The sequence below is a fragment of the Vidua chalybeata genome, chromosome 5, assembly GCF_026979565.1.
Source record: "Vidua chalybeata isolate OUT-0048 chromosome 5, bVidCha1 merged haplotype, whole genome shotgun sequence".
In the NCBI taxonomy this organism is placed as follows: Eukaryota; Metazoa; Chordata; class Aves; order Passeriformes; family Viduidae; genus Vidua; species Vidua chalybeata.
Genome location: NC_071534.1, coordinates 36,805,951 through 36,818,190, shown reverse-complemented (window position 1 = coordinate 36,818,190; position 12,240 = coordinate 36,805,951). Strand labels below are relative to the sequence as shown.

Genomic DNA, 12,240 nt, shown 5'->3' with positions numbered 1-12,240 from the left:
TTGTTCTTCCTCATTAGTTTCACTCACTCATTCACTTGCTGTGCCTCATTGAAAATGAGACTGTAAACATATGACTACAGCAAGAATGTCCTCTTGCTTCTACTTATTGTGGTCTAGCTCAGATGTAGAATTCCTCAACATAGAAATATCAGTAAGAACATGTCTGAATATATACTGAATGTATGACTGATTGTACATGCTGCTATGTATTGAGGCTGGTATACATGATTTTGTGATATTCCTGGGAGGTTTTTCTGCAGCTGGTGTGTTTGTTTCATGGGGATAAGGGAGGAATTCTGAGATTCCAAAGGACAATTTCCAGGTTTGATTCTTGTGGACTGGAAGAATCTTGAAGACTTTCTGTTGTACAGAGGACAGTTTCAGTATTGTCCTAGTGGGTAATCTTGGAAAAAGTCTGCAAGCTGGAGGTGAAACAAACTGCTGCAGAGGATATTTGGAAGATGTGGTCACATTGTTCTTCAAGTGTGTGTAATTGAATGCAGATATGCATGGACACCAGGCACCCCACCAAACTCACTCTTATCACTCCCCTCTGAAACTGGACAGGGGAGAGAGAATATAACAAAGTGTTCATGGATCTTGGATAAGGTCTGAGTTAGAGATCCCTCAACAAGTACTGTCTCAGAAAAACAGACTCGAAATGGGAACAGGATAATGAGAAGTAAAACTGGACCTTAAAATGCCTCCCCCTCTCCCCACCCCTCCCTGTTTCCTAGCTCTGCCTCCTCTCCTGCAGCTGTGCGAGGAGAAGGGAATGGGGGTTGTGGTCAGTTCATCACACATTGTTTCTCCCACTGCTCAGGGAGAGGAGTCTTTCCCCAGCTCTAACATGGGGTTCCTCCCTCAAAGTCACAGCCTCCTCTCAGGCATCCACCTGCTCTGGTGTGGGTCTCCTCCACAGGCTGCAGGTGGATCTCTGCATCCGTGTGGATCTCCATGGGCTGCAGGGGCACAGCTGCCTCACCATAGTCTGCACCACAGGCTGCAGAGGAATCCCAGCTCCGGTGTCTGGAGCACCTCCTGCCCCTCCTTCTCCACTGACCTTGGTGTCTGCAGGGTTGCTCCTCTCACGTGTTCTCACCGTGCGCTTCTCTGGCCACAATTACATCTGAGCAGTAACTTCTTTTGTCTTCCTTCTTCTTAAATATGTTGTCAGAGAGGCATTACTACCAGTTCCGGTTGGCCCAGCCTTGGCCAGTGGCATATCTGTCTTAGACCCAGAGGTATTGGCTCTGCCGGACATGGGAAAAGCTTCTGGCAGCTTCTCACAGAAGCCATTTCTCTAGCCTCCCTTCTGCTACCAAACCTGGCCATGTAAACCCAACATAGTCATTATTACTGATCACACAGCCGATTTCAGCTGCCAATATGGAAAATGGTTCAAGTTGATGACTACCACATTTATATCTTGGCATATCACTTAAATCTTCCAATAAAATTAACCTTGTCTGTGGGTTGTCTGATAGAAATGAAACCACAGCGGTTTTGAAATAGCTACATATAGAAATACATCAAAACATGTTCCTTTTTTTTCCTGGTAGTATTTCAAATAATAATATCCATCAGAAGTTAACCCCCTGCCTTGCCCTAGCTCACCAAGAATGCTTATTTGCTGATACAAGAGGCTTTTCCTTCACATACATCCAGAAAGACAAAAGAAAGATTTGTTGATTTTTGCATCCTCTCTGCTGCTGTGTCTGTGACCTCATCAAGGTGTTGTAGGATACCAGTTGGTATTTTCATGAACAAAGGATATGAGGCTCCTCTCCAGCTCCGTGAGAGTGACATTTAGGATGACTGAGTTGCTGCTCTGTCCTCATCTTGTCTGTCTCTGGCTACATGCCAGAGATAGTGAGCATGCAGATCACTGATTGTTCAATATGCTGAGCAGAATCAGTTCAGATAACTGCATCTCACCAGAATTGCTGGCAACAACACTAGATCTGTCCATTCTTCACAGCACTGAAATGAAGGAACACACTGGAAATTACAGCTATGCAGTGTCTTTTTGAATTGTAGTTCATTGTCCTTTGCAGGAAGTCCTGTAGGGAGGACAGTGCCAGGCCTTGGAAACTTGTTTGACAAGGTGCATAATATCCAAGATGTTTCAAATCTAATATAGCTCTTCCCACTTGTTTGCGGAAGATATGTAGGCATAGTTTTGAAAGCTTTTCATTTTGCAAGTGCTTATGCCAGTCTCTCTTCTCCTTACCCAGTGAACCATAGTATTTATGTAACCACATTTCTACTCATCAGTTCATATACCAGCCATCAGATGATGGTCCTTGTACTGGGTTCAGTTTGTCTGGTGTGTGAAATGGAGCTGTCTCATTTGCTCTCAGAGTGCTGCATAAAGGTCACCGCCACCTTTCCCTGTTCACTCCCCATGGCCATGGATGGCTGTTCTGCTTCAAATGACTGTAAACCAGTCACAAAGGAAACATCTGTTCTAGACCTTCCTATCCATGCTGAGGTCAGAAACATCATGTTAAGATGGCTGCAGTGCTCTTTGTGCCTCAGTCTTGCAGGTTTGCTGAATGATAAATTTTGCTGGCACTGTGGAAATAATTTGTGTTATAAACTTCTGCTCTGTCATATTCCAGGGCTTGTTTCTGTTTCTCCTAGATAAGTTGCCTCTTTTGTGGTTGCTGTAATTATCTGCGAATATATATCCGTAGTGTTTTGGGATCAGCCCAAAATCAGTAATGGGTAGGAAGCCAGGAATCAGCTTTGAACTCATTCCATCCCTATGACTGCTAAGCAGTGTTTGTGGGAATGTGTTGGTGATTTCTGATGAAGGTGTACTAGATATGGAAGCACAGGCTTACCTGTGCATGTTTCTGCAAATCTAGAACTGACTTTAACCTCAGGTGAGGAGGTTTAGCTAGCATCCATTTCCAATAGCTGAGAAGGGCTTTGGAAAAAGGCATACTTGCCCTGGGAATAATTTTTCTGGCGCTCAGTCTCCAAGTAGGAAACATCTCCATGCAACTCAGCAAGTGCTGCTGAATTGGCTGACACAGCTTTAGTCCCTGCCCTTTCCATCTCCACCTCCTGTTCATTAACTGATTATGTTCCAAGGACATACTCTTTTGACAGACCTTCCTACCTCAGTTAATGTGACTGCTGTTCAGATTGCTCCTAATATCTCCTCAGGATTGCCATGAGATGGGGGAAAGAAAGTTCAACAGGGCAATTCCCTTCCAACAGCAAGTCTCAATTTACTTTGCCACCTCCTACTAGATAATCTCTAGTTTAAGCCACTCAACAGTCAGATTCTCCTCCAGGAAGTGTTTTGTAGATGACAGATGCTTCTGAGCTGGGGTTTGCTGGCTGCCCGCTGGGGAGCAGAGCATTAGTTGCAGCTTTAGAAAAATACCCATTCTTTTCTTTTCTGAAACTCAGCTGCTGAGCTTTACCTGTGTTGCTTCCAGACTCCACTCTTTTATCTTTCAAAAGCAGGAAGAAGGGAAGCACTGTGGAAAAAGATCAATATACAGGTCCTGCTTTGAGCCTCAGCCAGCTGTAGTGAGGGCCAGGGATACAGGACTTGGAATCCTGTGTAATTTTGAAAGAATGAGTCAGAATCATTCCCCTTGTTCTAAGAGCTGAAGATCCTAGCAGAAGACTGCTGCTTACACGGTGTATCACATAGTCATTAGCAGTTCCATCATAAAGGAACATTAATGGATGGAAGGGTAATTTGAAGAAAGAGTTTTGTGAGATGGAACATGATCATATTTCCTGATGTGCTCCATTTATTGTGCTAATCTCTATACCAAAATATTTTCTTTCAGCATGGAGCTATGTCAACATGGCAGGTGAGATAGATAGAATTTTTTCTTCTGGTTTGCCTTCTCCCTGTGTGAAAAGTTCTTGCAAGAAGATTAGCAGGATTTAGTAAAGCCAGTATAAATTATTGTGAAATTCCTCATGGAACACTTTTTTGTCAGAAAAATTTTGCTTGCTGTTGTTATCAATAAATAGTGCTACACTTGTGCCGTTGTTTTTGCAGCTAAATGGAGTCAGTTCCCCCAGTAGGGATTCTACTAGCTTAAACCAATATCTTAGTATGCTAGGGTTTGTATAAAGTAAAGAGTTAAAATAACACCTGTGAGTCTAAAGACTTGAAATGGTACTGGAACTGTGTTTAGTTCATACTTTTGGCAGTACTCTCTTGCAGAAGTGTGCCCTTCTCCCACACCCACCTCACATGCTGCTTTTGATGGAATTGAAATTGTTTGGAGGGCTCAGAACTTCAAGCCACGTGCACCAGCTGGAGGAACTATCTCACACTTTGAGAGCAGACAAACTGGGGAGAAAAATGAGACCCTAACTGATTTTTTACTTCAAAACAAATGTCATAAAATTTAAATGTTTCCTCCTAAATATTTCCTATATATGTGGCAAAACTAGAAGTTTTAGAGCAGTGTTATTTTCTGAGGCATCCAGACAAATCATGACCATGGAAAAACACTTTCTGATGAAAGAAGATTAAAAAAATTCCCTTTAATCTCAAATACAACAGGATATATATTTTAGATTGACTTTTGAGAGGTGAACTAAAACCTTCAAAGATGGATTTCATTCCAAATGAAATGTTTTTGTTGTTTAGAAAGTTATGAATGGTTTAATGTAGGGCTTAACACTAAGTTACTACCTTTTTGCTAACTACAATACCTTTAACAGGAAACTAATAAATGTGTTTGTGGTAAGTGGAAACATTCCCCCAGGTATAGAAATGTTTAGTGCCTATAATTACCAAAAGAAAGAATTTCTTTTATAGGAAAGCATGAGAACTGACAGACACAAATATTAAATTCTACTAAATGATATAGAACTATATGAAGCACATGTATCAGGCGGTACCGTAAAATAGCCATCTCTTTATGTAAGTTGGGAAGGTGTGAAAGATTTCTGTCCTTTATTTCAGGAGAAGGTCAATACCTGAGTGGTCTTATTGAAAATAATAGCAGGAGATTATGGTTGCATTTAAACTGACCAAAACAGCAACAATGCCATCGTGATTTGGAAAGATACTCTCCTCCTTTATAGCGATACATATTGGGAGTGTTGTACAGCTATTACATGTGAAATAGCTTATTCTGTACTTGTCATATTTGACTGGGAAGTATCATTCAATACTCTGTTGAAGCATAAGTAATTTCCTACCTTTGGAGGTGAAAATGTAATATAAATGCCCAAAGAAGAAAAGGTGTATGTATTTTCTAATTGTGTATGATTTTGAAAATTTCCATTTTCCAGATATTGTTTAATGTGTGCTTATAGCCTATTTGGTATGCTTTTAGGTAGCATTGTAGAGGTGCAAAGATTAACCAGTTACAAGTAGCTGTTTTCAGGACTGGTGGCATTTAAAGGTTAGTTGGCAAGCAAAGAGCATAGACAGAAAGCTGTACTGCATTAAGGTGATATAAGGCTGCAAAGGAACAGGATTCAAGTCTTCTCTAGATAGGATGGAGCAACAGGCTGGATCTGACTTGGACTCATTGAAAAAAGAATTTAAACAGAGGAGCAAGTCTAAGAGAGTTTGCTTAGGACTGATCTGTACAGCGCCTTGTGGAAGAAAGGACACACAAGTGTTACAGCCTTGTTCCACATCAGAGTGTGTGGCAAAAGCATCTTAGGTGCTTTGACAGTACGAACACCTGGGAAGTCCACAGAGTTGTAGGACTCAATACAGATCTTCTCAGTCTTATTTCTGCAGGATATATTGGATCCCAAGGAATATGTCTGCTTGGTGCTTTACCACAGATAAAAGAGAAATAGCAATCAAATTGAACAGGCAACAACTGAATTATTCTGGGCTTAATATTTTTAATAATTGTATTTTTCAGAGATTTTAATGGTTTCAGAACTAACTAGGAGAAAAGAGGACTGTCTGTTTTAATCCTGCAGTTTTTTTATCTGAATCCATGTGCATAATGCAGATCCATGAATTTAAACATATAATGATGTGTTTTTAAGATTTGGGTCTTGCTGATCTTTGTACTTATTGCCCTTTAAAGTAGTAGTTATTTGTGGGCTTGCTGTTAGTCAAGGGAGAAGCACAACTTTTATCTGTAGCCCTGGTTAACTATCATTTCCTCAGAAATTACTTTTTTGTAAGAAGGACTAAAACAAATCAATTTCTTTAGTAAGCCTATGTACGAGATAGCATGAGTGAATTGTAAAGACTATGCTGCTAACTTTTTTCCCATTTGTTACCTTCAGGGAGTTCAAGCACATAAAAAATTCTCTAATGGAATTAAATTTATAACAAATTTTACATATTTTTTTAAATGAATGACAAGACTACTCCTTCAACAGTGTACAAGCTAATTTTATTGGTTGAAAAAAGTGTTTCTGAATTTTTAGTGAGTTCTTGTTAATGGTTAGTTTTGTCAAAATAGTTTACTAGTTTGAAGACTTCTTCCAGGGGTGTTGAAGCCTGATGCCTTGTGCCGTGATAAAAAAGAAATGCTTGTTGTGAGTTCAGGGCATTTCTGTTGTTGAAATTTTGAAATCCCTATTCTTGCAGATAGTTGTGGAGTGCCTGACTGCACAAAAACTGTAATAAATTTAAACTTTCAGCCCTAAAGTGATTACTTAAAACAAGGAGAAAGATGAAGAACAGGTTAGGTGATATAAGGTTAATTAGTCTAGCTCTAAAGAGGAAGCTCTCAGTGCTTAGTAGGTAGAAGCTGTTCAACTGGAAGTACTTTAATTTAAAATCCAGTGTAAAAACTTAATCAAATACATGCAGAAACACTTAAGAATCAATTTTTTTTAATCACAGGTTTACTCTTCTCTCTATAGCACTCTTTGAGTTACAATTGCAGAAAACTGTTTAAGCATGGCCAGAATAAGGGTGCCAGACTTAAAGTGGGTACGGTACCTCTCATAAAAATAATACTTGCCAGGAAAGAAAAGCACACTTGAAGTTCTCTGTGGGTAAAAGGTCAGTGGGCATCTCTCTACATCAGAACAGATGAAGGAAATTATTAATCAAACAGAGTGTTTTTGTTAGACTTTGAATTCATTTTACTGCCTTCCACATATATTTAAAGAAGGAGAAAATGTAACAGATGCACCTTTAGAATGTTTAAATTTAAAACCAAGACCCCTTCCCTTCTTCTTCTTTGTTTCCAGAGCACCACAGAATTCCTGCTTTGGAAGAGGCAAGTTGGTTGCTGGGGAACATCAACCAGACTGGCTACTTCAGAGTTAATTATGATATTAGGAATTGGAGGCTGCTTATTAATCAGCTAACAAGGAACCATGAGGTAAGATTCTCTTCTCATCCCTAAAATCTGCTTTCATAGATGAACCTTCACTATTTCATCACCTTAAATGGTTCAATTTTTGTGCTTGCCCCTCACAGGTTATCTCTGTCAGTAATCGAGCAGGCTTGATTGATGATGCATTCAATCTAGCCAGGTATGTTTTCCTCAAGATCATCTATCCTCATACACATTGCTGCAAGAACTCATGCAACCATTAACTCAGCAGTTGAGTGTGTTTCAAAGTTAAGTGTGTTTTAAACACACTTTAGTTTCCCTCCCCTGCTTTTTTTTTTTTTTTTTATAGCACATAAAAATGGTCTGTAGCACATTCACTACTTTTGATCAATAATTGCCGTAGGGTATTTCTGAGTCTGAAGAGATTTAATCAATTTTGCAGCAAGTTCAATTTAACACTTTGCAGATAAATAATCTCTTTCCTCGTTCTCTAATGACTGAGGGTTTTTTCTTCCATTTCTCCCGGTTGTCCCACCTCTCCTTTCTTTTGCCACTGATCCTTGTGCTGTATTTAATTTGAGATGGAAGGTACCTTCAAGCTTCAGTAATTCTTTTGCCCTAACTTGTACTGTTACATAATTTTTCCAGTATCTTTCTCGTCTTATATTTTGCTAGAAAAGACTCTTTTTTCCCTCTGAGATGCTTTTCAAACATAATGGAAAAGCAGTTCCATTGAGCATTTCTGGAATTTATGCAACATTTTGTATTTTATTATGATAAGAGATAATAATTAACACATACAGTGCTGGTTAGATAGTGCCTTCTTTAAAAATGGAGGCAATGGACTGGTCCCCATTTTGAAATCCAATATGTTGATAGTGAAAGTGTAAAATGAGAGGAAAATAGTGGAAAATTTGTAGCTTTTTGATTTTGAGGTACCTGGGAATATAGCATTAGAATAGGGTTTTGATTGCATAATTACAGATTTAATTGCAAAAATTGCAAATAATGTGATTTTACTTGCACTGTCATGTCAAAGGTAGCATGAAAATAATTCCTGAACCTACTGTCTTAACATTTTACTTCAAATGGTCACTGGAGGTGTTTGGGCTGCAGTCACAGTGTCACAGCTCAGTGATGTTCTAGCATCACTGCAGTAAAACACAGTTGTGTGCCCTACCACTCTGTTCCTGCTGCTGACATAAAGTAGTGATTAGCCCTTACTTAACAGTCCAGAGATGTAGTAGGGAAGGAGGTATCATGGGGAGAGATGTATCCATTTGCTTTTGGCACTACCCTTCATTCTTGCTTTGTGACATCTTCCCATTGGTAACAGTAAAAGCTAGAAATAGGTCATTACGTCAGACTTCAGTAGATCATGATTTGTCTACTCTCTGGCTAGAAGAATACTGCAGATTATTCTGTAATATCTAGAATATTAGAAGAGCTACCAGATGGTGAGTAAAGTTGTAATCTGTTCCAATTTTATTTGATTTTGACACCTCAGAGAAGTTACTGAGTTACACAGAGCCAGTATGTCACCTTCTTTTTCCATACACTGAATGCAGTCAGATGTGTCTAGACTTCCCTGAAATTCTAGATCCTGAAAAAAGCTGTTTCTTAAGCCACTTTTTGTAGGTGAGTGTTTTTCTCCTGGGTGAGTATTGAGCCAGTGCTCTAGGATGTCTTGTTCATAGACAAAAGAACTGTCTGGCCAAGTTTTGTCTACCTAAAAACCACTCAGAAGATTAGATGAGTAATGCATTCCCCACTAATTTTCTGAAGTACTTTTACTGGGATACTTGGAAATACTAGAGTTGGTACCTTTTTTCAGAGGTAGCTACACTAGATCCTTGTGAAGTCTTTCACAAGATTTCACATTATAAAAACTTGACTTTGTTTTGTTAATGATGGTCTGCAGCAGACTGCTGCTGCATTTGGTCTTCATGCACTGTGGAAAAAAGTAGTGGACCTCTAAATATATGTCGAGACACATGTGCATACATGGATATCACTTAAGAGAAAATATTCTTCCAGTAGGTATATGTAGCTAGACTCCTGTTTCCAGAGTCCTGTCAATAGTCTTACCTTGACTGTGTGCCTTACAAGCCAGTCTGTTTGGAGGAAGGATCTGTTTGCAAACAGTAGATTTATGGTCTGTAGTTCAAGAGTAGCAATAAGATATGTGGACCTGGCTAAACTTGCCATGTAGGGTATACTTCTTGTTGATCTTTATTATGTTACTAATCTATCATCTTCCTATCTAAAAAAAAACAAACAAACAATTATAGTGATGCTGAAGTTACTATGATTGGCTGGCTGACAATATGGTAAGTTTTTAGGAAAAGCTTGGTATTTTTTATCTTCATTCCCCCTTTCCCAGACAAAAAAAAAAAAAAAGGCCAGGATTTGGCCTAATACTCGCTACGTTCCTTTATGATGAATAGGACTAGGGAGGCATTAAGAGATCCTTAGCAGTGTGTTGAGGCCTGGCCTCAGAACTTCTTGAAATAAGAAAGTAGCTGGAAAAGCTCTTGCTGGGAACAGGTGGTGGGAATTGAACTCTGATGCTGTAATGTGGTGCAGCTTCTCCTGCCGTGTCTGCTGCTTTGATGTGACACAGCAGTGTTCCTAAAACAAGCTCTGAGGGCTATCAGAATAACACAGAGTCTTCTAATTTTTTTAAAAAGTCACAGTTCAAAATGCCACCATCAGCCTAAAAGCCGCTTAGTTTTCCCTCCCTTGGCTGCAGGGTGCAGCACAGAAAGTTGTCTCACTTTATTTTGGAGCAGTACCATAGTTGGATGTCGCATGCCTCATGGGTGCTGTGCTGCTTCAGTGTTGTGTCCGACGCACAGCGAGCATTTCTCCCTGTCTGTATGACATTACGTGATGGGGAGATTAAACACGTACTTGTCTCTGACTGTGATATGAGAGAAGGTCAGCAACCTTATTGACCAGACATAGAAGTAGTACTTGGTAGTTCAGATCTGATTTCTGAGAACACTGTCTGTTTTTAAAAGTAATTCAGTCTCAATTTTGGTTCCTAGTTGCAATGGTGTGTTATCTTCTTGCCTACAACTATAAACATGCATGTTTTGAGAGAGGGAAAAGAACTGTGGAATACATACTTTAATTCTAATCTCTAGATATTATTCTTAATGCCAAAGTAATGCAAAAATTAAAACATAATTTCTTGAATTCATGCTGGTCCTTTCATAAATGACTTCTAATGTAAGCAGTCCTACTGTGGGAACTATATTTCTTCAAAATACCCTGTCCTTCTTAGAAGCTTCCGAAGTACTTCCTAGTGTGCTCTTGAACTTGATGCAGATAGTACCAGAAGGTTTTGACTCAATTTTTCCACTATTATAATATTGCCTGTCCTAGTATGATTATTTCTGTGTCATTATACTGCTAATTGATTTTGTTTGTGGAATGAGTGCAGCTTTTCTCTTCAGTAAAATTTAATAATATCTAGAGCTGGAGACAAATGAAAGAAAAAGCTCATATAAATGGTTTTAGAATGGCACATTTAATTTTTTTAAAGGTTGATTTCATTCCTCTGAAATGATTATCCTTCTACTGTCCAGCATAGTGATTTCTTGAAAATAAACAACATAAATGAATTGATACTACCAAGGAATATTTTAAACTTTATAGCTTTTAATTGAATTTTTTGTCCATTTTATATGGAAACATTCCATCTTCATTCTTGCTGTATTTTGGTTTATATAACATTCATCAAGGAGAGTTGAGAAGAATAATAACAACAAAAGAAAGTTACAACATGTTTGTTCTTCAGATTTTTAAGCTTAATTCTTGGCTGTAGTGCATACACATACCCAAACAGAACTTACGGCAATTCATGTCCCATGTTCTTCCGCAAGAATAGCACCTTGACACTTCCTCTTCCCTTCTTCATGAAGATTCTTTATCTTTTGGGTTGTATGAGGTTTCAGTAGAATTTAAAAAATATATTGACTCTAGTAAATAGTACCAGTAAACTTTGACTGAGAAAGCCCAGAAGCTGCGAGAAGACAAACAGAACTGTGGTTCTCATCTAAGCTTAAATGGAGGAGAGGGCAGATCAGGCAGCTCCAATAAGCAGTGTCACAATAATTAACAAAGATTGCACTGTTTCATAAGAATGTGAATAACGTTGTCAACTTCTCGCATCTTTCTCTTTCCTTAGGATAAGAGGTCAGTTAGTGAGTATGTGAGGTGGGATGCCTCCCAATTTAGGCATCCCAAAGGTAGACCTGTAAATCTGACATTCTCACCTTTCAGTGCACTGAGAGTTAATGGAGAGAAACATGCACCTGACCTCTCAAAACCACTTAACCACAAAAGATAAATTACTCACTTAGTGTTAGGAGTGTTGTGTCACCCTTGGTTCTTCCTTGATGGGCTCTAAATCTTCATAAATGATTTCCCTCAATAAACTGGTTGACTTGATCTAGTGTTATGTGAAAGAAAAGGTCTGATTTATGTTTAATGTTAATCAGTGTTGAATCAGATGTGACTGTGAATATCTCTTTTACTGTCATCTAAAATAGCTGTTGTTGTTTCCAGTTCTGTAAGCACTGAATGAGAAAGCATGAAACGGTGTCGTTGGTAATTGTTCTTAGGCTCCAAGGATGGACGACTGTGTTTGAGTACTGTCCATTTCCATGCACAGATTAGGGACAGAGTGAGCTATAGTCTCTTCAAATGAAGCTTGCCCCTGTAGGCTTCACAAATATGGAGAGCTGTATCAGAAATGAGAAACAAGAAGAAAATGTACCTTCAAAGTTTTCTGTGAACTAAGTGACTTCCATGCTGTAGATTGGCCTTCATAAGTGTTCTTCTCTGTCAGAATTTCCTACACCAGACCAAAACCAGGATCCTGGTGCAAAGAGATAAACGATGAATTATGAGGATTGTTTTCCTGCTATTAAACAATGCTTTGTGGCTTGTTTCTTTCCAAGCTGTGAGTTCT

At 39.0% G+C, this 12,240-nt stretch overlaps 1 protein-coding gene across 1 annotated transcript in view; it reads left to right on the top strand.

Annotated features, from left to right (window-relative positions):
• TRHDE (thyrotropin releasing hormone degrading enzyme) overlaps positions 1-12,240 on the top strand; it is a 203,557-nt gene that overhangs the window by 153,982 nt on the left and 37,335 nt on the right. The window contains exons 11-12 of the mRNA XM_053943823.1: positions 7,171-7,304; positions 7,403-7,458. Of these exons, the coding sequence (XP_053799798.1) occupies positions 7,171-7,304; positions 7,403-7,458 (190 nt within the window). The remainder of the gene's footprint in view (positions 1-7,170; positions 7,305-7,402; positions 7,459-12,240) is intronic.